This window comes from Falco punctatus (genome assembly GCF_963210335.1).
Source record: "Falco punctatus genome assembly, chromosome: 11".
In the NCBI taxonomy this organism is placed as follows: Eukaryota; Metazoa; Chordata; class Aves; order Falconiformes; family Falconidae; genus Falco; species Falco punctatus.
The window spans coordinates 1,529,345-1,557,061 of record NC_137591.1 but is presented as its reverse complement, the minus strand read 5'-3'; the positions used below and the strand labels follow the sequence as shown (position 1 = coordinate 1,557,061).

Genomic DNA, 27,717 nt, shown 5'->3' with positions numbered 1-27,717 from the left:
GTGCTCTGATGGGAGAGTTAAAACTTTTCACATGTTGAACAGTTTCAGAATCAAACAGCATAATTTGGTCTTTATTCTAACAAATGATACAACCAAAAATTACTATTAGTGAAGGTAAGTTAAAAACATGGACCAGACGACTAGTAAAATGCAAAAAAGTGACATTGTTTCCATGATAATTACAAATTGTAAGGAAAATAAATGTGAAACTGCAGCATTACAGGAAATTTGTTAATACAGATTAAATAATGCAGTTACCCTTGCATGAATTACAAATCAAGAACAAATACTTTTAAAAAAAGATGGTTGCTTTGAATATCAACTGAACAAGGTGGGTTTCCAGCACAAATATATCCAGAGGTTTGTTGTGGTTTTTTTTTGTAACAAGTCATTTCAATACATAGATCAAGAATTGCAGTAAAGTGAGGACAGTGACTGGAACAGCAGCTCCTTGAAAGGAAAAAGAAAACGCATTCCCTTTGCCACAAATTAAAGCAATATTTTGGAAGACTAGTAAAACAGTTTGGTTACGAAACAACCCTAGGAATTCTTTTACCAAAATGAACGGCTGTCTTTTAATATTTGTAAAAAAACCTTACAGCCATCAGAAAAAGAAAGAAAAAAAAAAAGTGGTGAGATCAGAAAGAAACAATGCCCTAAACTGTGAACTGAGGTGGTCACTCCCACAGCCCCGGCATGGAGGTTTGCCCCTCTGCTCACGCACCACCGTCAGCTTAACCTCAAAGGGCACCGAGGGGTCGATACGGCGGCTCTCCCCGCCTGTGCCAGCTCCTCTCCTCACCCCACCCGTGTTAACCGTGGGCCGTACCCCTCAGCTGGCACATCCACAAAGACGCTTCCAGTTACCCAGACACACACACCCCCCGGGTCTCCGGGGCAGTGGAAGTCCCTGTGCGTGCACGAGTCACATGCAAGGTAAAGCTGACAGGCTGCCTGCCGCGCAGCGGTGATGAGACCACCTCCAAAACCACCGCGGCTAGGTATTCACTCTACAGGGGACCAGACCTTCCCTTAACACCCAGCGTGGTCTTAAGGAAAATGGAAAAAAATAAAAATGAAGTTCTGCTAGATCAACCCTGCTAGAAAAAATAAATTACCAAAAGATATCTGACCAGGAGATCGCAAGTGGTACAGGACACCGGTGCCCACAGCACAGCTGTGGACTAAGGCTCCCTCTAGACTAGAAACACTTCACCCATCCACAGCACCGGCAAAGCTTCTGCGCAGACGCATCCATACTGACAAATACGCACTTTGTGTCTGTACAAGACAAAACCCCCTTGCAAGCAAAACAAATTACAGTGGATAAAACATTTATAGCAGTTTGGACAGAGTCACCACTAAAGAACTGCACCAGCACAGCTACGCTGCCAGGATCGCACCTCTTCGTGCCTGTGGATTGCTACAGTTGTGCCAAGACGCGAGTCCCTAAGGTAGGCTCAGCCTAACGTCCCTCTTGCTCGTGAGGACTCCTGCAGCTTGCAGTGCATCCATCAGGAAACTATGCCCCAAGCGTCCCTGTGTTTGAAGTTTCGAAACTCATCACTAGGAATGTTTCAGAAAACACATCACCAAAAGTTGGAAGGAAATGTACCGAGAAACCGCACACTGAGTCTGACTTCATGAGGCTGTCACAGGAATCCGACAACAGTCACCGAACTGGAAAGGACAATCTGGTTGGAGTCAGATCATTCAGCTCCATAGTAAGAAGAAAAGAAGCAGCAGGGTACGTTCACCGTAATAATGTAAAAAACAACTCCAGTCAACCAAATCTGGGTCCACTCTTCTCTGCTGACACTCCAAATTACAGCAAGTCTTAATATAGCAACCCACTATAAAAAGTTTCTGCAAATCTTAAAATGTATCAAAGTTAGTAGTTGTATAATCATGACTGTTAAAAAAACCCACATAATCTGCAGCCAGAGTCCGTGGAAATGGCAGAAAACACTTCCGCAGACTGCAGTGGGCTTCGAGTCGGACACCTCATTTGCCACCAGAAGATGACATGGGCTGTTCTATAGGCAGACGGAGATACACAGAACCCTCTGTTCTCATGTAAGGCTACACAAAAAGCTTTGTTTTTTCAAGTCTAGAATCCAGTCCACTGCAGTTGTTATACTGCCTAAACCATGTAGCTATGTCCGCTCCTTCCTATGCCAGCCAGCCCTGTAATGGTAATCTGGAATAACCGAAAACGCGAAGTAATGTGAAACATATGGTTCCTTCCCTGCAAGACTGAGAAAAACGATCTCTAACATTCACCTTATGGAGAAATGTTCTTCTGCATTCGCTGAAATTTCCAAGTAACTCTGTGCTCCTGTATGGCGCCTGCACTCTGCGGCATCACGCCTGGCACAAGACCCGATCCAGCAGCACTCCACCAAACATTCTACCCTGCAACGGATGTCAGTTAAAGAGGGCAACAGCAGAAATCTGTATTTGGCCCCACGGACATTTAATCCAGACCTCCAGCACCGACAGGACAACTCAGTCCCTACATACATTCAGCCCTGGTCTCTCATGGCAGGGGTCTCAGCTGTTTCTGAGGAGGAGCACGAGGCGGGTATCAATTCATACCGTAGATGTACAACACTTCAGGAATTCATAATGACTTGGAAGACCAAGTTCCATCATTCCTACTGAATGTTCGACATCTGCTACTGATACAGTACTTTGACAGTAATTACAATTCTGCATTTCCCTTTGCTTTCCCCCCCCCCCATAGTTCTATTTTTGATTTGCTTTTGAATTAATAACTCCAGTGTATCGATCATGGTCTGCAAAGTAAACATTACTCACCTGTCCAACTTGCAGGTTTCTAGTGATGCTGGAAGAGGATCAACCTCAACCTCCTATTTTCAGTTTACCTGTACTTTGTTGATAGTGATTCACTAGGACCCCACTTAGAGTGGGTACCACACCTCTCCAGAGCAGCCTCTTTGGGTTTTATACAGACGGATTGCAGAGGTTTTGAAAGAACATCTGCTCCAGACATGTATTTCCACATTCTGTCAATGTGCCTGACTTGTGATAAGCCATCTCCATTTATCACCTGCACAGTTAGTTAGGTTGGTTACCTTTACTAAGCATTGATGGTACTCTTTATTATAAAGTTTGATACTTAACTCTATTGATTTCCAGAAAAAGTTTTAACTACAGTGCACAAAGAATATAATTTTGAAAATATTTACATATTATTTTTTTACAATTACACCACAGCACTTTAATCTAAATTTCTTAATACAAACAAATAGCACCATTAGCCTTTTGCACAAATTCTTTCTAACAAACCAAAAAGCTGGATTATTGTCAAATTAGGAGACTGGAACCACTTGGAATGAGAATAAGCTCAAGAAGCCAGAGCACTGAAACGCCTACCTATTAAAAATATTAAAAGGAAGGAAATTAAGCCAGAAACATTCTAAGCATTAGCAAATAAAATCTTCCCATGTGAGCCCTATTCAATGTGCACTACAATTAAACTAACTTCAAGAGAAACTTTTTCTTATATGAAGATTTAATGCTCAAACCCATTGTTCTAGTAACTCTTTATACGCACCCCATGTTTTCAAGTGGCTGCTGAATACAAATACAAGGTAACCCAGCTGATGCTCAACCATTATGGAGCAAGTCTCCTAAGTAAGTAAAAAAAAGAAGATCAAAGTGACTTCCTAGCTAACAAACCAAGCATGCTAATCAACGAAGCATCATGGACACAGCAGGGACTCCCAAGCCAGTATGGTGAAGAGAAGTTAAGCGCAGAGTCAACAAAAGGAAGATTAATGAACAGCTCAGTGAAGAAATCAACGGTTCAGAGACATGGATAGCACCACAATGGATTGCACTAAGGTGCTAGAGGAGGTACCTTATTCCCTGCAGAGCAAATGCTATTTCTGAAGTGTATTGCAGTATGAAAATGCAATTGTTTTAATGGTTACCATTTGGTTCATTCATCTACAGAAAATGCATTCCTTCTAATATACGTTCAACTAACATTAGAATTACTGAACTATACATAATGATACATACTTTACAATTCATGAAAACAAAGCTTGAAAGAATATAATATGGTCACCTTAAGTATGGTGGGATGTTTCAGAGGGCTAATATCCAGCTAAGACATTTCAACTTTTACGCTAATGGTCCGACAGTGCTTTTTGTATCACCAAGAAATGTAAAAAATTTAAAAACGAATGATAGTCCTCACAGCTGTTAAGTATTATCAGGGTCATTGAGGTGTCAAACTACCACGCTTGCAGTACTGGATGTATAAAAGTGTGAACGACACATCAGGAGACTTGCTGTAAATCAGGAACTAGATTAGATGCCCATTATAGTGAGTATCAGTACGTCAGTCATTCGATGCATGTTCCCTTTTCTTCTGGATTATTAAGTTCATCCCTTCCTTTATGACCCACTTTTCTATCTATATCTGTGGGCTACTTGCATCCATTTGCTTTCACTGTGGTACGCTGGTATTGTTATTCACCACTAACCTTCCAGTTTAGTTAGAGATCAGGAAAACGGCTGGGGTCCTCCTTGTAGTCATCAGGAATAGTGAAGATGGATTCATCAAATTCATCGTAACGGAACTCCTGAAAAGTCACAGTGGCTGTGATGGTGGGAAATACAGGAATATCTAGATAGGAAGCAAAACAGTACAATGAAGAGCCAAGAAATACAGGCTTACCACTAACTGCCAACTGCTACTTAAAGATCTGGAACTTCAGTCTTGCTAAAGACACAGAAGCTTGTTTAGCATGCTATACAATGGTGATTTTCAAAGCTGTTAAAAAAGGGGGTTTAGAGAAAGTTATTTCAGAATATACTCAAGATACCCTCACCACCAAAAAAACACCCAACTCAATACAGCATTCAAAAAAGTAATTAGTATTATTAATTCAGAGGTTTTCCCTTCTTGATGCAGACCAACAACACAAAAACCAAGGTGCTGTGAACATACAGATTAATCTCTTGAAGTAGAGGACACTGGCCTGAAGATGACAGAAGATCAAATAACCTTGCCACACTTAAGAGTTTGGCTGAGCAAACCCACATGAGAAGATGAGTCTTTTTAACGTTTGCTTGAAAATATAATCCATTTCCATCCTGAATCTAGGCTGAACACTTAAAGAGTTCTCCTCAATAAAACTGGCTTGCCTATGAATTAACGAGCTAAGCAAAAATTCAATCCTAAATAGAGCTGTGCAAACATGACAAGAGGTAGAACACAGTCTGTTTGGAATTGTCTAGCTTAAACAGCTCATTGGTATGCAAGAAGTCCTGTAACACTTGGAAAAGGTACTGTTATTTTTTGGCAGTTTATGCTGTGATAATCTATATCATGAATAAATTGCTTTACACATTTCTGTTTGTTAGAAATGTAATAGTTTTCTATTTATTTGTAAGTGAAAAATATACCAGTAATCCTTGAGGAAAAAATTAAAATGCTACAAAATATTTAACTTATGACCGAGATAATATTTTAATCCAAGGATAATTCAGCATATCTACAGTACTCCGAGAGCAAGACTCTAGCATTAGGAAAATGTAAGCTACAGAGCTCTCTTCCTGATTAGCACTACATTCCCCTTTCAGCTGCACATTTCCCACCTAACACTACTTCCACTAACTTTGCTACACTCTCCTGAAATCTACAGCAACACACCCTTATGTAAGAGTTCTTTTCTAAAACTCAACAGAAGCTTTGAACATACTGCAGGAATAAGTACACTCATTTTGGAAATACAAAGCCACAAGAATTGTTGTAGTCTTCTTACCTAATTTTACAGGAAAGCCTGGTGGAAGCTTCATTTGAACAAATTCTCTAAGTTTGTTAAAGTGCTTGAAGGGTGCAATTACTTCTAAAACATTCAACAATCTGAAAAGGAAACCAGATTTCATTACAAATTCTTGTTTCACAATCTCTTCCTTTGTGTAGAAAAGACAAAAATGACCCAAAGAACAAGATGATAAAAAAGGAGTTGAAAAATTACATGATGTTTACATATTTATCTCCTTAGACCTTCTATATCAGCTTCCTCCCACACCCTCTTCTCCATGGACATAAGAAACCTGACATGGTTTTGTACTGGTTTAGAGGACGTAACTTTGTGCTAAAACTTCTTAAAGGAAAAAACATTTTAGAATTCTGTAGGATTGGGCACATCAGTATTGTGACAAGTTAATGATAAACCTGGTCAAACCTCTGGTCTTATCAAGTAACGTAAGCTCTTGGCTCTTCCAAGAACAGGCACACCAGCACTGAGGTCTCCAATTTTAACAGTTTAGATGCTTAGCAGCATGACTTCATTCACAGGTTTTAAACTGTCAAATCCCCATATCTGAAGATATGAAGAATTTTGCATTCCATAAATACATTAAAACATTTCCTACATATATGAAACATTCATGGCCAATAATTTTGACTTACGATTCAATTCCCAAGGGAAATTCCTGGCTCATAGCTATTGTGGCTTTAAAGGTTTTCTTGCTCTCTTTGCAGACCAGCTCTCTACCCAGATGAGGTGCTCTGCAAGGTGGAGGGGAGAAAGACAAAGTCAAGTTTTTCCCAGTGAAACCTTGGTTTTAAAGGCAGGCAGCCAGACTCAGGTTTGAAAACACCAGTAAAGAATTCTTACAATAAAGCAAATACTTGAAAGTAAAAGCTGTGCATAGTAAAGATGACTCCGTAACCACCTTAATTTAGATGACTACAAGTTCTGCTAAACTGGGAGAAAAAGAGAATAACAGTTAAGGAAACAAGTTAAATAATTCCTCATAAACATTGTATCAACAAACACTACAGAAATATATACAGCTGCTTGCAGGTGTTAATTAAAATAGTCTATATGCGAACAAAGTATCAAGTTGGCCTAGAAAAAGGTTAATTCGCTTTCAGCCTAAAATATGAAACAATCTCAGAGAAAGCTGAAAAGTTACACTTATCAGTAGAAGGCAATACTGGAAAACACAGGACAGAAAATTCTTTCATAGGAGAGGAACAGACAGGTAATAAATAACAAATCTTTCCCTCTTTTGCTTTACATTAGCTAGACACCTAGACTTCCCATTAAACTCCTTTCAGTTAATCAGATTATTAAACAAAGTAACATCTTACATACATCTTTATTTCTGTCCCAACAGTAATAGCTGTTGAAGCATAACCTATTTATTCTGCTTGAATATTCATTCTATCTCAAATATATTAAAAATTAAATTCATTTAAAAAACTCAAAACAGAACCATGTGCATTTCTAGTAAGCCTGTACTGTAGTATCATGATATTCCCTGGTAACATCTGTATATAGGCTGGACTAATATCTTTGGAGAAAGGATTTTTATCACTATTACTTACGTGACACACTCAGTACATTTTTGTGGTCCTTCTACATTCAACAGCTAGACGGCATGCAGTCTTAGAAAATAAACTCAACTGCTTGCATCTCCTACAAATGAAGCTACTGTTATAGCTGTTCGCTACCCAGCTACACACCTAGAAGAGAATATCTTGCAAAGATCTAGCCAGTACTAGATCTGTAAGTCCTTGTATTCCAGAAGCGTGCATTTTTTAACACTGCCACTGCTACTGGAGTCTTATTAAATCATAAACTTTTATTTTAAACATGGTGGATTATTTATTACTACCATAAGATAAATTAATTACAGAAATGAATTTGTCAAAATCTTCCTAAAAAAAAGCCAGCTTAGATGTGCGTATTTTCAAAACATTTAAATTTCAAGCCATGAGTATCAGGTAGACACCCATCCAATATTTTCATTGCCAGTCGATGCAATAATACTGCTTACATACTTGGAGGTATCAACCTCCGAGTGAGCCTACTGAAGAATATCAAACATCTCAAGACATCAAAACCAATGCTCCTCTGTCTGTTTATAGAAAACTATAAACAAAAAGCACACACAAACTAGAGAACACACACACACAGAAAAGACAACACCTCCCACCCCACCCCAACAACCTAAAGGTGTCTATGAAAGTTAATGTCAATAAAACAAAACCACTTACTTCCCATTTTCAGCAGATATGTACTCTTCCCATGTAATCGTATTGGGTGATGGTGGAGTAAGTGACTGCCGTCTGACAGGCTGTTCAGAAAAACATGTCTTAACTGTTTATCTTTCCTTATATTCTCTTAGAATTTTGCCATTCAAAAGATAGAGCTGTACTTCAATTCTACGAAGAACAGCAATAAACTATCCAGTTTGTGGTTGATACTTCACTGGGCTTTTCAATCTCCTGCTCTTGCTCTCACAGTCTCCATCTAGGTATTTGGCCTCAAACTGTATTTTACATAGAAGTTAGCTGGTTTAATACATCAGTTAATCAGTCAATTCATGTGTCTGAATGACACTTAACAAAGCACAAGCTAATACAGGAATAAATTAATCATTTTTAAAAGGCTGTATGCATGCTCCCAGATGATGTCTGGCTCATTATGAATAGCTCTTGATTTCATGGTGATAATAACAGCCTTAGTTCCATTTTAATGAAGCTAAAGGAAAACATGATGGAAAAGAAAGCCCAAAAGGCGTTCTAAGCAATCAACATTTGATCCAAAAGAAGTTGGAGTGATTTGCCACAGCCAAAACCCTCATCTTTTACTAAGAGACAAATTAAGATTGAAATATCCAATACCATCACAGAAATTCCTCAATGTGTGCACTAATCAGGATAATCCATTAACATATCACCATGATTATAATTGTAGGTCATACTTACTATTTTAAAATTAAGACAACCAGAATAAAAACATTATCTACAGAATTTGCTGAATGACTGGTGCAAAAGATTATTCTCCTACACAAAAATTTACATACTGTGAAGAGTTACTCAAGCATACCTCAAAATTTTGTTCCATTAAGTTGCCACCTTTGCTCAGGCTCTCCATGATAGCTTTATTTCGAAGAATATCCTCCTCACTGAGATGTTCTCTTCTTTTCCTTGATTCTAATACAAGTCCATTAACCAAGTAGAAATCTGCCAAGAAGTTTCCTACTCTTTCCTGCATGAGAGGAATTGGACATTAATGACTTGCAGAAGATAAAATAAAAACATTTAAGTTCTTGTATATCCAAATAATTGCACTTCAGTGCAATAGGGTAACTTCAGTAGTGAGATGTTGTAATTTACACAACCAACCACACGAGCCATCAGCGGACAATCGCAGTAAGGCATGTACAGCACAAACACAAGAACTCCATCAGGAACAGGTATTTCATACCAATGAGAATTTTAAAGGCAGGAAAGATTGTTTAAGAGTGGCCAAGGGAAGTCTGACTAAAATCCCCTTCGACATCATGCTGTGTTAAAGGATCATTTACACATGTAGAATATGGATATGGTATGCAAAAGGGAAAAAGTTCTGAAATACTAGCTCAGACAAAAACTTGTGATGAACGGCAACACCTGAACAGATCCAGATGAAAACAAAATCCTTCAGAGCTAGTCAGATAGCAATTCCCTAACCAAAGAAGTTATGACACTGGCTGTTTCAATTTCTTTCCCAGGTGAGAACCTGTACCTCAGTCAGACTGGTGACACAAAAGGAACACCCAAAGGAAACTACCCAGAACACTCCCGTCTTCCTGCATTTCTCTGACAGAGGAACACGCAGAATCCTCACTACGCACCCCAGAATGAATTTGTGGAGACCCTATACTCCTACAATACAGTAATTTTCAGTACTGTCTGTTCTCCCCCCTGTCCAATAGCTACAGTTTGCTGTCCTTCTTCCAGGTGACTTTCTTCTTATGAAGGCAGCCCATCTTACATGTTCTGTGCGGTCAAACCAGTGACAACTGGGAGGATATGGGGAGACATTTTATCTCCATCCTGGACATCTTACTCTTTTACTCCTTATTTCTTCCCAACCCCATCATCGTAAGGCTGTCTGAACTTTTTTGTCTTTAGTAATGCAGTCTGAAATTTTCCTTCAGCTTACTGTTTTGTCTTCTCGAAAAAGCCATCCCGTTTGGGCACGTGTGAAGGTAATTGATTTGGTTGATAAAGTTGCTGAGTAAATATCACTGCTCATCAAAATGTCAACCTCTTCTTCTGTTTCCATCTCAGATTCCTAGAAGAAAAATTCCCAAATACTGAATAGAACTTAATAATAATGATTACTTCTTCTAAAATATTTTTTTTTTAAATATTTAAAAAATCAATAAACCTTTTGCTTTGGAACTTTTCCCAGAACTAGCATTTCCTGAATTTTCAAACTGTTTTATAGAAGCTCTGCCCAAATAGTTACCAAACAGCTTAATCTTAAATATTAATGCAAATAAAGCATTCAAGTATGATTTATCCAGAAGCTCAGCACCCACACCCTTTGCACAGGCAAAGATCCATATGCTTAAGTGATTGGTGGATAAAGCTATGATTAAAAACTTGACTAAATACAAGGGGTCTAATGAGTCATACCCTTGCACTGGTAACAACCAAACTGGCCACAAAGGGACTAAACGGATGCAAAGCAGTGGCAAGCAAGTTTGAAAATCCACCTGAGGACACCTCAATTAAACCCACTGGAAAGGTTAAAAGTAGCATGCCTATGTGTCTATTCAGACTAATAAAAGATTTTTCCAAAAAAATTTTTCCACATTCTAGCTTTTGCCTCATTTGGAAGTTTGTGTTCAAAAAGCACTGTTTTTCATAACAAAATTTTATGTCATACATATACATACAGCTTAAGTTATAACAACCCAACGAAAACCTCATTGGTTTGCATTCCTTTGCAGCTTGTTTGGGTCTTTTTGAGAGACACATTTTATTTAGTAAAATAAGTCAGGCTTCGGATGTGAAGTAAAAGCTTGAGATATTTCACAACCTACATTCACACGGATCTTTACCTCATGATGTATTCGCTGGTAAACTTTTTGTTCATTGTCTAAAACTACAAAAGATTCAGAGGGTGCGGCATCACCATTAAAAATGAAGCTTAAATCCCCTCGTTGGCACTTCATGTCAGTAAAGTCTATGAGAGTTGTGTCCAGCCTGTGAAAATATACCAATACCTTAAAAGGAGTTATGTTCTAAAAGTAGTAAGTTCAGTTTGCAAGCAGAAGCATTTTTTTTTTTATTTAATCACAACCAAACACACTAAGGCCTAAGTTTTCATAGAATATTTCATAAGTGAAACCTGGATGCAGAAATAAAACCCCCTGCTATTAACAATTACGCAGTTTCACATTATAATATTTCTACCGTTATAAATGCATTCCAAACTATACTTATGTTAAATTCACAGGATAAGGTAAAAGTTCTATTCTGAAAACTTTATTTCAAAGCCGTCAGCATGAGGAAGTGGCAGAATTTACATAGCCAGTATGTGCTACACCCTGAGAAATACAACTACTCCATATGATCAGCATCCTGTTCTACAAGAAGCAACCACTGCTTTGAGGAACAGTATTAGGACATGACCCAAATTATGAGGAGGACTAAGAAACAGACTGATTTTTTTATTTGACTTATTTTAGTTGCTATTTTTATTTTTCACCCTCACCAACACAAAGGAAATGCTTCTGCTGACCTAAATAACTAGAAGATGGAGCCAAGGACAAAGATCTCTCTAGCAATTCATATCTGTTACTGCTAGAATATTTACTTCTTTAACAAAGATGGTTGAAGAACCTGAATTTAGGCATCACTTCAGTTCTAAGAGGTGATTGCTTAACACTCATCATATATTGGCCTCTGAATTCAAGAAAGAATCTGTAGCTATTTCCACTCAGTGCCAGTCATTAACTCCCCAGTCTTGTACAAGCAGGGCACACAGAAATGAGGAGAAAAAAAAAAATGCTTTCAGACTCCAATTTGACCTAAAAAGTCAATTCACACACTTTCACCATCATCTTTAGAAGAACAAAATTTTCTACAGATTGAATCTTCTGAATCATATTCTGGACTTTTTGTTTGTTTTAAACTTTGGAAAAAGCCAGAAAAAAACACCTGAATCCAAACCCCCAAACTAAACCAGTTAAAGAGCTGTGCTTGGAAAGACTCCTGGAAGCACTCTATTAATAGAGTTTGTGAATCTGTCACATTAAGCATTTTAAAAAGATAAACTATATTCCTTTTTTTACTACACAGACTGGAGCAGCAACATTTCTCCACAAAACACTGAAAATTCATTTATTTGAAATTGTGTTAAAAATACCAAATATCAATTTGCAATCAATCATTGTCATGTCTGGTAGCTAAAGCTCTACACAGCTTAATTGCTTTTGCTTTTTGTTTTAAAGTGACTCAGGAACTGAAGTTAAATTCAGATCAATAGAGAAAAAAGATAGGCTGAAGTTCAAACCACTTCTTGCCTCTAAACACCAATGTACAAACAACAGTGCTGTTTCACAAACGTTTGCAGACTCCTCGGTGATTTCTTTAAGACCACACTGGAACCCAGTGTTTTCACTAACATGCAGATTATTTACGACTTGGATAACACACACTGTAAAAATCAGTGCTTACCTGATATTTATACCTTGTTTGTGTATTTTACATGCATCAGAAGGCAGAATTCGGGAAAGTAAAGGCACTAAAGGTAGGGAGAGAGAACGCAGTTAAGACATTCAGGTTCCTCTGCAAAGTACTTCTATTAAAACTATGCATCAGTTTGAATCTCAATGTATTTTAATACAAATACAGCATACCCATTTTCCATCACAATCTCAATACAAATACAACTGACTAATACCAGGGTTATTTCCATTCAATAACTGCAAAACTGATTTGTAATTGTACAGACTACTTTCAGCATCAGGAGGTAATTTAAAATGTCCTCAGCTGCAGCTAAATCATTTATAAATTCTAGCAACTCATCTTCTAGATGTCTGAAATTTTAATTCTATGATTTGACAGTTTACTCATCTATTGTACCAACTGAAAGCCTAGCTTTGTAGCCAGCTAGCTTTAATTGTTTAAAGCAGAACACCCACAAGCAGGAAAAAAACCCCATCCAACGCACTAAGCTTAGAACATCAAGCAAACATTAAAACCACCAGTGGAACAGAGTCGTTACAGTATTACGAGATGGATATATGAGACTGTAGCTGCCCTTATGCTAAAAAGGACAATAAAACCAATTCAACACACTGGCATTTCAACACTTCCTTCAAAATGAACTAAAAGAATTAAGTCCACCGGTAAAATTTAATTAGCCTGGAGGACCAATAATTAGGACAGAGGCACTGCCCAAAGCACCTTTTTCCCTTCCAGAAAGGGAATATATAGAAAAAGACTAAGTAAGGTAAACAGTGAGACTCCGCATTGACTCCTGGAGAAGAGAACCCCTAGAAGTTGGCTTTACCCCTGGCATCACTATTTCTGTGCAATGTCTGACTGTCACCATCATACTCCGCAAGTTAGGCTGCAGCCCTGTCACTAAGCAATGTCTTATCTTACTCCATGCCTAGTTCTACTCTTTTTTTACACTGACTCTTCCGTGAAAAATTCCACTCATTAGATGTGCAGCACACAGTAGGCCACCTAGAAAAACGAGGTGTTTGTTCCATATCTGTTCAACATTTGATGTCAGCCTGGCTGCTCATTCCTCCTCTGAATATTGGAAGAGGCATACAGCACAGTAAATAATACCTAAACTATACCTATATGAAAGTAGATAAAGTTACCAACTTAAATTGCAACCCGTAACAGAAAGTATCCCTTCAGATATTTTGACATTATTCAGACATGCTGGTTGTTGTTAATACATTTTTGCCGATTTATTTAGATTTTTCTTCTACAGGTAAGAGGAGGTGGAAACTGAGAAAGCACTAAACATTATACAGTCACATAAAGAAACATTAAGGTGAAGTTAGCGTCTGAAGAACCTATCACATAGCTGCACTTAACTGACAGTCACCATTCAGAGTACAAGCTGAAATTCAGGAAATTAAATGCCCCGAAGTCCAGTTAATGACATCGTTCAAACCACTGCTCTGTCATAACACAAATCAACCAGACAGAGACGTTTTAATATTTTAATCTTCTAATAATGGATCTCTTAAAGTAAACAGGTTGTTCCCCTTCAATAGTGTCACTGGATCACAGAATAGAATTCAGCTCCAAAATGAATAAGCAAAAATAATTCAGAAAAAAAGTTGTCTGTCCTTTCATTATAATTCAAGTCTTGAGAACTGGATTGTTAGCTTTCCAACATGCAAACCGCAAGAGAATTTAAGCTTGAGAGAACAAGTGTGCTGAAGACTGATTATATTATCTCCCTGTGAAAGGAATATGCAATTGCTTACCCCAACTTTGAAAATCCCAGTGAAGCTCTAGATAGAAGTCACCTAGCTGAGATGAAAGGAAGAATATATTAACAAGGTTTTTAGTCTAAAGAACAATTGTAAAAATTGCTGAAACACAGGCAGAAGTTGTGTTTTGCCAAAGAAAGAAAACTTTTTCTCTAATGTTAGTACTTGAATTTGTACTGAACTTATATGTTTCTGAAGCTTTAACTAGAGCAGAATCAATAATGATAAAATTATGTAAGTCAATTGAACTACACATTTTTAATGATTTTTAAAAAGTCAGTAATTCACACAGCTATTAAGATGTGGATTATAAAAGATTTATTGTAAATGTAAGTTTTTAAAAAGATCTATGGGGCTCTTTGCTTGCTTTGATTGGTCACATCCAACCCGATGGAATTATATGGTCTGGCTTAAGTTAATGAGTCAGGTTTTAGCTGGAAGTATTCACATACACAAATTTCAGTTTGCCTTCTGGAAATATGCTTACATCATCACACTAAAATTCCTCTACCTCCATAAACAAATGCCAGCCAACTCCTTTAAACTGCATGCAATGCAAAAGCAAAGTAAGGGGTGACTTGATTAAAATTAGCAAATGTTGACAATACGCTGAGGTAGGCACATACTGCCACTCCACGCAAGAAAAACACACAACTCTAGGCCAGGTCTTACACTAGCAGGAATAAGGAACAGCGGAGCTGTTTTACTGAGGCTGTACCTGTTTTCTGTTTGCTCTCACACAAAAACTGAAAGCTTTTCACCTCTAGACAGACAGCAGGGTGTGGGTTTTTTTCTTGAATCATTGAAAAACATAGGAACATTGGTGAGCATATTCATAGGGTGTTATCACTGACGCAGTTTAGCTCAACTTTCCAGATGTATGGTTTAATTAACTCAAGAAAAACAGTTAGTTTTCTACAAACCCATTCATATTTTACCAGTTGACTATGCAGGAGAAGCTCACCCCACCTAAAGGGAAATAAACACCTGTGTTTTATAACCACAATTTTAGCACACTAGCAGCAGTTTGAAACGGAGCTTTTCTTCCTGGTTTCTGTAAACTGGGGTACGTTTCACTCTGCTCAAGAACTGGCTGCTGCACACAGATGGAGAATCAAACCAAAAATCTTTTTCATTACACTAAGCAAGAAACGAAAGTGCCATTCATGACTAGTAACTAAAAAAACCTAGTAAATTATTCACCAAAATGAAATATTTAAGAAAGACTTAAAAGTCTAAAGAAATAAATACAGATTAAAATTACATTGTTTGATTTTTAGACTGCAAAGATGACTAGCAGGTCTGTCTTACACAGACCTTTCTATCTGAATTTCTAGAAGTTAAGAAGGAAGTATTATCTTAAAAACGCACATAATTCTGTGACCCCTTAAAATGGACACTGTAAGCCAAGACTGCTATCAAGAGCAAAAGAGATCTGTAAAAGCAAGTAAAAAAACTTTTTCACAGCTTGTCAGAGCATCCGTACTAAGAACACAAACCACTGCTTTCCCTCATGATCATGTTTTTGTCAACATAACTGCCTTGAACTTACCTCTTTCAGGGCTTTTAATAATCGAGGTCGCTTTTCTTCAACACTTTCCCTGGACTGCTGTTTAAGCTTCCTTAGAAGTGCTGAAACTAAAGAGAAATTAACTATAAGGTAAATCTATTTTTTTGTTAATTACAGGTTAGTGTCATCATTTGACATCTTAAGAAAAGAAAAACCAATGTACGTGTAGCATTTCATCAGGCTTTGGAGAAACTGACTTAAAGTTATAGTAATTATACATAGCCTACTCTGATCACACCAGGAAGAGAAACCTCAGTAATCGAATAGAATATGAAGTATACAACCATGTTAAGAGGTCTTCTAAGTGCATATTAGTACACATGCAGGTACACATGTATATTATTTAACATGAGCCTATAGATTGCATAACATCTACTCCCACTGAGAAAATTCTTTAATAGTGAGGAGCTGACATGCTGTTAGAATGTTGTTAGAACATTAAAAACCAGTGCATTAATATATTAATATATCTATAATATATAGCAAGTTTTCTGCTATGGGACATGGTAATAGCAAATAGTATTAACATCCGCTAGCAAGTAGTAGTAGAATAATTTTCCTTTTACTACTTCATATCTGAAGTGAGTAATCACTGTATTTGCCTACTGAGATGCAACATAAAAGCAGTATCCCATTGCCAACTGATATATTTAATATACATATGACCACACACAGAAGTTCCAATTAGATAATCCCATACATCTGAAAATCTATTCTGACCATGTAACTCCAATTTTTAAAAAAGAAAACTGATTTATAGCTATTACAATCACTTTAAGCAAATCTTTACTTAGTATTATGTATCCTGATGCAATATCTTTCTTATCAAGCAAATGGACACGTGTAGAACTTGTCATATCATATTTAGATATAAAAGGTTCAGCTGATTAAGATAAACTCTTCAGAGGACAAAACCAGAAATACTGTAATAAACTGTAGCTTGAAAATTTCTGTCTTCCTGGTCTGAATGAGGCCTCAGTTTCTGATCAATTCGGAAGCAGAGGTTCTTACTCATTTGTCTGTCTCCATAGCTGATGGCTTCTGCAAGAGGGCTCCATCCCTGAGCATTTTTCACCTTTACTGGAGCATTATGGGCTAAAAGCAAGTGGGCACATTCTGTAACAGAAAAGTAATAATTATTTACAGTAAACGTCAGGGACGTAGCAGTATCATTCACAATAAAGGAAACAATATTAAAGCAAAAGCACTAGCTATTCAGTATATTAAACAGCTTATCAAAATACATATCTGGATTCTGACTCAAACTTTAGACAAACAAAAAGCATTTATGTACTTACAGCACTTCCCAGCTAAGTGTTAGCACTAAAAACATAATTGGTGATCAACCACCAATTACATAACCTCTGAAGCAATGTCTCTTCTGCTTCATGTATTTTGCTTTTTATAAAGCTGTATTTCTGCATGTGCATACACTCCCTCCCCCCCACTATGTAACAAATATTTTTAAAACATGACATCAGCTCTACTTAATGCGCAAAACCGTGTAGGCAAGACACCTTTCATGGTCTTCCACACAGGGAAGTTGTGCATGGTCTTCCCCCCCTCTGTCTCAGCCCCCTTCTCCCAAAGGTCAACAGTGAACAGGTTTGCTGGAAATGTGCACGGAGACACAGACTTTAGGCAGCTCTTGAGAACACTGCCTGTACAGGTGGCAGAGAGGAAGCCGTGGCACTAACACATCCCCATGCGCTCTGACATCTTGTGGTAAACAGCATCTAAAGTGGGCAAACAAGCATACTCTGACCTAGGAAAGCCTCAGAATATGTGCATAACCGGCCATACAACAAGTAACAGGTATTGCAGGACTAACAGCGTGGATACCTGGAGCACTAATATCAGAGCACAACTCATGGTCCTGTGCTCCATCCACACAGAGGTACACTTGCAATGCACTACATTTTTCATCAACATCAGTAACAGCGTGCATCACTGCTATCCCTGACGCTCAGCATGCACACGCTGTGCCAATAAAGCAATGTTAACATCTCATCAAAAATACACAAGTTCCTAGCAGAGCCATAGCCCAACCTGCACTCCCTTCTCTGTCTGCAGGTAAAAGGCAATGCTAGAATGATGAACAGTCCTTAAAATTAAGGACAGAAGCAAGCTTTCAGTGTTTCCATGTTTTGAATAAGCTGTCCTCATTTGAAACGGGTTCTTCAGTTTCTAACTACAGAAAGTTTCCTCACCGCATCTCATTAAAAATCAACCTGACCCATATGCAAATGATGAAGCTGGAGCTGTAGGCTGAAGAAATACCTCATTAGGAATAGGATGGGCAGGCATGACGGATAGAGGAACTTCCTGGATTATTCTACTACTATAGGTGTTACAGGAAACTGTCCTAGTCATTCCAGATGCAACAATCATGAGTCACTGGCTAGCACCAGTGTTTGGAAAGGAAGAAATACTTCACTGGTGAATATACTATCTTCTGTGGTAAATAAACAAAAGCCCTGACTACTTTGTCAGCAAACACAGAGAAGTATTTTTGTGGTTGCTACAAGATAGTGCTTAATACAACAACAACACTGCACAGTGAGCAGGCAAATAAGCTTGCATTTATCAACCAGATTACATTTTCAGTTAAACAAACACAGCGTAAATTCACCCTGCACTTCAGAAAAGACTGGCTATAACATTGCTATATAGAGCTGGACAGCCTACATGCACCACCCCAGAAAGACAGCAAAGTGACCTTCGGTATTAACAAGACAGATCAACGTGGTAGGAACGGACCTGGGGTTCTTGGTGGATCAATGATTATGCAGGATTCAAAGTTGAGCCAGTAAAACTGGGTATTGTGCTGGATGTCACATACAAATAGCCCTGCTCTAGGCAAGCTACACAAAGGCTCACCACAAGCATCCTAAGGGATGCAGGGCTTTACCCACAGGATGACTGACTATATGGAAAGAAGTCAAGAGGTGAACTGCAAACTGAAATCTAAAACATGCAGCCAATGAGAAAAGGAGCAGAGGCAAGAAATGGCTCTCCCTTCCTCGCTGGACTAATCACAAGGATAACTCATATTCAAGGAATCTGGCAGCACTGAGCAGATTGCTTTTTATCCTAGAGCTGAAACAAAATAACCAAATTTTAAGAAGGACTTAGGACAAATATTCAAACACACTGAATTAAAATTCGTGAACTCTTTTCTATCAGTTCTATCAGAAGCACCTTTGATCAAAATTGTATTCATTATTGTGGTATGATACTGTTGTAGCTATATGGAAAGTGTCCCTTCATGCCAACTAATTGCCTTTTAACCAAAAACCATACAACCCCTTCTACACCCAACAGTGCAAAACTTGTAAATATTAACTAATAACCATGACAAACTAAAGCTTGAAACACTGTGATTAGGCACAACAGAAGTCATATACATTACTGATCATCACTGCTTGAAAACACAAAGTGGTTACAAAACTAAAATCTACCTTACAAAGAAAAATGCCTTGTTTAAGGCTGAGAAATTAAAAAAAAAGCTTCTGCCTCTGTTTCCCTCTGTTGTTCCAGGCCTCTAGTCCAGGACCCTCATTGGGAAACAGCAGTTCTGATAAAGCACCGTTTTTTGCAAGTTGAAAAAAATCTATTTGCAATTTCCAGCAGGCAGGCACTTGTAAAACATTGGCCTCACTGCTGTCTCAAAAAGTTTGCAAAACTTTTCTTTTCTTCCTCTTTATTTATTTAAAGTATCCCAGGCTAGACCAACACTGGCAGATTCCAGCAAGCTCTACTGCTTCTTCTTTTGTGTAAGCCACCTCTCTGAACTTCTTCCCTCAAAATTACTTCCCGCTCTAACTCAATTATCTCAGATCACTTCATAGGTATTACCACAACGTCCTAAGACAACTTATGCATTTCCTACATTCCACTCTCTGAATCTGCCAGGTGTTTTGGTTACCAAGAGCCCTCTCATGGAGCAGTACCCCGTACCAGGCACAGGACTCACACGGCTGAATGAAACCAAGCCATTCTTGTTTCAGTAACTGAAAAAGAACTTTACTGTCACAGAGACTGAACAATCATACTCCAGGTTTCTTCCCAGTCCTGAAATGTGTCTACTTCCATACTTTCTATTTGAAATAGAAATCTAAAACTTGTGCTTTGAAATTCTGCTGTAAAGAAATCCTCAAAGGGTATGTGGAAAGATGAGAGTCATTGTGAATCAACAGACTGCAAAGCCATGTAGGCTGTCCTGTGCCCCACATACAGTCTTGACACAGGAAGAAACACCCAGGCAGTGAGCCAGAAATGTGAATCAAACAAGAGGAGTATGCAAAAAACAGGTGAGAGATTACATTTCCACTTACAGAGTCATTTTATTCTAGAGGATGTTATTCTGATTGACTTCAGTGGGAAAAAGCTAACCAGGGTTGTTCAATATACCTCTAGTGAGCAGATTAGCAACACACAGAGCAACACTAATAAGCAGAAAACTGTTGACAAACAGAAAGGTATCATCACACAAACAGAAATCGGTAACTTCTGTACCATGAATTAACGGCACATTAAAAGAGAGATCTCTCTGGATCAAGTCCCCTGCCTATACACATTGAGTATATCCCTCCGCTTTAGCTGCCTGGATACCAAAGGGGAAGCAGGCGTGCACATGCTGCCTCCACTGCTTAGAGGAGTTTCTCAGTCTTCTGTGATACTCCAGGCTTCCCAATTTCCTTCTAACTGCAAAAATTGAGGAGCTGGGCCCACCCACTCTTCTTGTTTTAGGCTCATAAAGAGTCCGACTGCTACAACTCCCTTCCACTCTACCCCATTCACTACCTAGCTACTTGATTTTGGCCCTCAAGAACAGCTCTGATTTCTTCTACAGTTTCTCTCTTCCAAATCTGCACAGTGTCTTCTTTTCAGAAAACCTCAGCTTTGAACTAGCTTGCAACACAGGAGCACGTTTAGGAAAACTGGAAAATCTTTTTCTCCTCTTGCCCCTAAGCTTTCAGGATAATTTAAGAGCTAGCAAAATTGATGGGTTTACCTACCTTTATGTCCCAACATCACAGCAAGATGTAAAGGAGTGTTTCCTAAAATAAATAACAGAAATAAAAAGATATTAGATTAAAAGTAACTGAATCCATTGTGATTCCTTCAGGTGTTTGCACATACAACTCAAAACACTGCATGTTAAGAAACTTCAGGTACATGACCTAATCAAGGAACACACTAAAATACACCAGAGCAGTTACATTTTTCTAAGCAAGCACTTGGATTACACTTGTTAAATATATATCTGAAACACATTTCATGGGCCAAGAGTGCTTTTTTTTTAAATGACATCTTGAAATTATTCCAGCCAAAGAGGTCCAATTGTATCTTCAAGGAAGAGATAACCCAAGCCTCTACGCCTATCATTGTCTAAAAAGTCTTGACATTTTACAAAGAATGACGTGTCTAGGCTAAAAGCTACTCACAAGATATGATACTAATTAAAATTTTAGAGCCCAATTTATTAATTTTTCAGAGATTTAGTACAAATATTTTACTAATATAGTATTGTGAAGTAACACTAACTTCACTACAAAATAAAACCTTTTGGTTATTTCAGTTCCTTGTTTCCAAAGAAAGCTTTGGAGCTTACTAGCAGATATTACAAACACGACCTTATTTTCCTGGCTATGCATATGACACATTTTGTACTTCTGTTCTTAAATATGCACTGTAAGGTACAGAGGGTTGTTTTTCTGGATTAGTGCTGCAACCAAAATTCTGCTGTGTTTTATTTATGTAGCTTAAGGATGCAAAACTTCCATTTAACTATTACTCTGTTTGTTAATACATTTAAACATTTTCTTAGTGGAGTTAACAGAAAAATTGCTGGCAAACAAATTTATTTTGCAATTATAACAGATTCACTTGATTTTAGTTATTTTGCAGTATCATGTTAGCAATAAGTACTTGCTACATGCAAAAAATTATGTACTGTACATCTGAAAAACACAATCCAAACCACTGAGAGGTTGCTATACAAAGTAGTTGCTAGCATACCACAGCATCATGAAATCTCTTATCAAGATAGAAATTCTGCCTTCGACTGCTTGCCTAAGTGGTTTTGAACGAGCTATTCAACATGTAGCACAAATAATTCTTGCATGTCACTGGCAACATCAGACAGCTACATCCTGGTTCATTACACACACTCTAACCTAACCTCAAATTTTCTATTAATAGATTTTGTAATATCTGTGAGCCAAACAATAATTTAGAATACTGGATGCAGACATTCTTTGTTAAGTGACTGAAATAACAACATTATTGAGGAATGAACTCAAGAATGAGCCAAATCATGTATTAAAAAAATTCAAATTATGCAAGCCAGGGGCAAACACTTTCCACACCTTATCAACCACTTCAAGGGTATAGACAGATAGATAGAGAACAATAGCTCTACACTAAGGTTTCTCTTACATTAATAAACCTTAAAATTTAAAACCACACCCCACCTTTCAAACAGTGAATAAACCAGAGCCAGACAGCTCCAGCAACTACGACTGCTTGGTATAATGGCAAGAAGCAACAAAATGAAAGCTAACCAGGCCCCTGACAGCTTTCCTGAGAACTTTGTTGGATTTCACTCAGCTAACAAGCGGAAAGTGCAGTTGTGCAGTAACACACAGCATTTCAAAACTCCTCCGGACAAGGTTCTGACCAACCTGATCCAGTGTTACCTCTGCTTTGAGCAGGAGGCTGGAGTAGATCACCTCCAGAGAGCTCTTCCAGCATAGATTTTTCTTTGACTCAGAGATCATCTTCATACCAAAAAGTATGCAATTCAAAAAATTACATGGGAAACTCAAATACCAGCAGACAAGGGGGAGAAGAGGAGCATGCAGAACAGTACAATAACCGATAAAGCACAGAAATGAGAATCTACCAATTCCAGAAGAAAAAAAATTAAAAGCTATTTATGAGGAAGCTGAAAAGTGGTAACAAACATCCTGCTTGTTGGCCCTTGGCCAGTAAGTCCCTGGTAAGGAGTTCGTCTAAGATTTAAAACACCAGCAAGATAAAATAAGAGGATATCTGCTGTACCAAAGGGAGAGGAGCCACACTAACAGGTAAGCCAGGAAAGCACCTTTAGGAAAGGGTGTAAGAAGGAGAGGCAAGGCAAAAACATAGAAAAAGGATATTGCAAAACTTAGAAAGTAACACTATAGTTCCTGGCCAGTCAGGCCTTTTTCTCACTGCCCATGGTTAACTCCTTTCCAGGCAACTCTTAACCCAGACCAGCCAAGCTCAGTGAGCATGGACGCAACAGCATGTGGCTGCTTTAGAGAGCCAGCTGGAGCGTGGTGGCAGGACTGCGGATGGCACGGTCCAATAACAGGCACACAGCACACCAAACCCTGCAAGCACCACAGTAAGCTAATGTACATTTCTATTCCATCAAAATTCCATTACTACTTCACAGAAAGTACCTCCCTAAAACAGTCTCAGCAAGAGCTGAGCTTTGGCACATCCAAAAATCAAACCTGCAAGAGCATTTTGCACAGTTCCATTGCTAATCATCTATCTTAAGATCTGATAAACCTGGGGAGGTCTTGGTGCTCTTTGGGACAAAGAAAATGGGTGTTATCAGCAGCAAATTTAACTCTGACTTGTCAAAATAAGCCACCCACACTGTGTAAGGCTGTATGTCACAAAATGAAGAAATTACAGTGAGGAATCACTCTGCTCATAGAACACCTCCATGTGATCTTCAGGTTTTTCCCCCCAGCAGGAGAAACGAAGAACTGTTCAAGCAAAAAGACTCCTCTTCTGTGCAATCACAGTCTTAAGCAGAGGTAAGCTTTCACTCTGCCCAGGAAAACCAAGAGAAGACAAATTACCTTGGAAAAGATGAGACCAGCGCTGCCACATCTCCCATCTAGCAGCAACTGCCAACCATCAATATTGAGTCACAGTGACAGTACTTATCAGGGTCTGCAGTGGACAGCAGCCAAAGATTTTCCATACGTTTCATCTCAGAAACCTGGCTGGCTGGCAGGTGCAATAGGACAAGTTAACTTCTACTCCTTTGGGAGAGATGGGACATGAAAACGTAAACCAAATCCCAGCAGCTGCTGAAACAGAGCCACACTATCACGGTTCTTGCTAGCATTTGGACGATTAAAGTCCCAGACTGATAAATTAATTTCCACTGGAATTCTATCGCACTGCAACCTCAAGTTCCACCAATCCTAAAACACCAGTCACGTTTAATTGCTTCATCATGGCAAGAACAGCTGCGGCTCCTCTAGAACATTCACTATCCAGAGCACACAGAATAACTCTAGGTAAAATTAGTCTGATAAAAAAAAAAAAAAAAGGTGAACTTTAATACTAATAAATTTTTCCTAGCCAGCACACAGTGCCACTAAGCATTTCTGCCAGGACAGGCAAGAGGGTGGGAGAGGGCTGTTTCACTTCTTCCAGTTGCATGGACGGTTTTAAGAGCTTGAGGTTTTCAAGGAACCACAGTGCAAGCCACAACAGTAAATGTTAGATTCCATGAAAACAAGTAGCTTTTCATGAGACAGCTGCTGGAGAGAGAGAGAGTTGTATATTTGCATCCTTCTCTATGTCATTTACTTATGTAAAAGCTGTAATAAAAAGGGCACTGTAAATAATTAAGTGGCTGACGTGTAGTTTTAATGACTTCCATGCAATTTAATCATAACGATAACATGCTCAATACAATCATTTCTAGACACTAACTAGAACAGGAATGGGCACATACTTGAACAGCTACAATCAAATTCATTCTCTTTTGGCAACAGCTTGAGTCACCACATAAACAAGTCTCACATTTCCCTTCCATCTAAAGACAACTTCATCAATATCTATAGCTTTGGGAAATGAGCAGACAAGCTTCCCTCCCCAAGTCATGTAGCCTACAGGGCCTTATTCCAAGAAAGCAGTGATACCACAGTGCCTGAAATCCTGCACGTGCACTTCCAGGCCATGCAAACAAAACCTGTTTGCACAGAAACACAGTACTTGTCCACGGGCGTGTGCATGTGTAGCTTTTAACCTTCCGTTAGGCAACTGCCACACCTACAGGGAAGCTGGGTCTGTTTTCCAAGAGTAATTCAGCGAGATTTGTCTATTCCAGAATATAAAACGTTTTTATTCTGAATATATGTTTAAGCCCTTCAATACCTATCATAGTAAAAATAAAAGCAATCTAATAGGTACACATACAAACTTCTCCCAATAAACTAATTGCCTTTGTAATTATACTGGTGTTATGATGGGGTTTTGAGGTTAATTTATAGAGAGGCAGGCTGCACTCAATTTACAGACACAGCCAGTGTTTCTTTTATCAGAACACCAAGAGTTTAACATTCTACAGGCCTTGGCTTTTCTGCACTTAACTGCACACTAAAAATGGGACTGAATTGTAAACAGTAACTGTTACTAGAAGTTCTTTCTCCCCTCTGTCACTTCCTTATTATGTACCAGGATTCTCCTGGCTTACTTCCGAGTGTAATTGTAAGCTGAAGTTATCTACCCCAAATAACTCACAATTCAAGTATGTAAACAAGTGACAGATGGATTCAGGCAGAAAGAAAACAATAACAAGGAAATATTAGTCAGGCCTTTGGTATGTGAAGACATCAAGGGTTTTGTTGTTGGGGTTTTTTTTGAAAACTTAATAGCAAAAGAACACTTGAAGTAAAAACTAGGAGAGAGATAATGAGACCGAAATCCCCAAAGCACTCCTACTGTAAACAGCACTGAGAAAGCAGAAAGATGTTCATTTGAATTTTTTATCTGTGTATGAGTATGTATATATGTATACATTTTAAAAATGGATGGTATCACTGCTTGTGAAACACATTGAAGACAACAGTGCAGCGAAGATGGATCAGGAAGTGCCTTCAAAGTAAAGATATTAAGCTTATGACGACCAGTTATTTAAGAGGAATTGGAGGAGCTGTAGGAGAGAAGTCAGCAGAAGGAATACGAGTGTGAAAATTTCTTCCCGAGTCTGTTGCTTTCATTCTACCAGTATTTGCTGCAACGTTTGGAAAGAAGATGACAGGATAAATATATCTGTAGCTATATTTATAACAAAGTACTTAGAAAAATGTTGTGACAGTTGTAAGAAACAGTCCTCCCCATCTCGATTGGGAGAACTGAACTGTATATTACTCCCCGTACATTAATCTGTGTTTCAGAGTGCCTAATGTTATCATGGACATGGCTTTTAATTTCCAATTAAGTTATTCTTCCCATAGCACCAATCCCAAAGATTGCTCTACCTTAATGTTCCTTTTTATTTTACATAACACAATTAAGTAAAACAAAGGGAACATTTATCTCTTAATCAGAAAAAGAACACAACCATACCCTTTAATCATAACTTCCCCAGATACCACATGCGGTATAACTCGGCACTCGCCAGCAGGGAGGTATCGCGTTACTCTAGAGACAGGTAGGAAACGCAGAGATGAAAAGTAACCATGGAACTGAAGCTGACTTGACAGGCTGATTAATTTTTTAACAACGTAAAATATCCCCCAAATCAAACCTTATTTTAAAGTATGTCCTAGTGAGATTTTAAATGTTTATGCGTTACAAAGTAGCATGAGGATCCTATTCCTACCTCTGCCACTGCCACTCGTGTGTCCACAGCACCCTCGCAGAGGGGCAGAGAACAAGAATGGCTCTTTCAAATCGCAGAACTAAAGGATTTAAAAAAATAAAAAACACAAGAGGGGTTTTTTTTGGCCGGGGAAGGACCAAGGCTAGTTCCAAGGACCAAAGCTGGCTTCCCCGACAGCCAAAGATCCGCTCCCGAGCGCGCCGCTCACCCTCAAAGCGAACAGGTGACAGGTCGCTTTCAACAACCACCACGGTAGTTTTTAAAATGAAGCCGGTCTCGGCCGCTGAGCAGCGCCCGGCCAGCGGCGGCTCTCCCAGCCTTCGAAACGCGGCGCGGGACTCCCTCAGAGCCGACCCCCCTGGGTCCTCCCCGGCGTGCGGCCGCGCCGCCCCGCCGAGCCCGCCCGCGCAGGGCCCCGGCGGCGGCCCGGGCACCCCGAGGCCCGGTGGGGCCAGGCCGCGGCTCCCGGGGGAGCCCCCCCGCCCCGGCCGCTCACCGTGACTGTCCTTCTGGCCGATGCCCTGGGTGCGGATGAGGGCCGAGAGCCGCCTCACGTCCCCCTTGAAGACGCACTCGTGCACGGGGAAATGCGCCGGGCACTTGTCGGGCTCGGCGGCAGGGCCCGTCCCGCCGGCCGCCGGGCCCCCCTTCAGCGGCAGCCGGTGGTGGTTGCTGAAGATGCGGTGGCCCCCGGCCCGGCCGCCCTTGCCGCTGCTCCCGCGCCCCCCGGTGAAGATGCCCCCGGGCGTGGCCGCCGCCTCCTCCTCGCCGGGCGCCAGCAGGTCCCCGTCCTCCTTGCTGGGCTTGTGGTCCCTGCGCAGCGAGCGCAGCTTCTCTCCGGTCATCGCCAGCGGCGGCCCCGCGAGCGGCGGGGCCCCGCCGGGAAGGCTCACCGCAGCCGGAGGGTCGATGTGCTCAGAGCCGTGGCGGCGAGTCCCGTCCGGTCAGCATCCCCCGCCAGAAGCAGCCGGAGCCCGCCGCCCCGAGGAGCCGCCTGCCTGCCTGCCCGCCCGCCCGCCCGTCCGTCCGCCCGCCCGCGGGGGCCCCCTCAACGGCCCGGCGCCGCCGCCATCTTGGCCGGCTGCTCCCGCGAGAGGCGCGGCGTGAGGCAAGACGTGGGCGGGTATCGCGATACTTCGCGCAGGGCGGGCCCGCCCCTCGCAGGGACCGGCGGCTCCCGCCCCGGCCGGGGTTACGCGCACGGCAGCAGCGTGCGCTG

The 27,717-nt window shown here is 39.9% G+C and overlaps 1 protein-coding gene across 2 annotated transcripts; it reads right to left on the bottom strand.

Moving 5' to 3' along the window:
- Positions 1 to 42: 42 nt before the first annotated feature.
- Positions 43 to 27,717, bottom strand: ANKRD13C (ankyrin repeat domain 13C). Of its 2 annotated transcripts, XR_013931087.1 has the most exons (15): positions 26,995 to 27,717; positions 20,893 to 20,934; positions 16,883 to 16,987; positions 15,854 to 15,939; positions 14,296 to 14,341; positions 12,515 to 12,581; positions 10,894 to 11,038; positions 9,987 to 10,118; positions 8,886 to 9,047; positions 8,051 to 8,130; positions 6,455 to 6,553; positions 5,802 to 5,902; positions 4,518 to 4,660; positions 3,581 to 3,656; positions 43 to 3,073 (listed from the first exon to the last, which is right to left on the bottom strand). XR_013931087.1 is itself a non-coding variant. In XM_080406626.1 (14 exons), the coding sequence occupies exons 1-13, from the start codon at positions 27,341 to 27,343 to the stop codon at positions 4,530 to 4,532; spliced, it is 1,545 nt and encodes a 514-aa protein (XP_080262752.1). In that variant the 5' UTR covers positions 27,344 to 27,717; the 3' UTR covers positions 43 to 3,656; positions 4,518 to 4,529. The 2 variants fall into 2 exon arrangements, 1 of the variants encoding a protein (XP_080262752.1); XM_080406626.1 differs by having other exon boundaries at positions 43 to 3,656.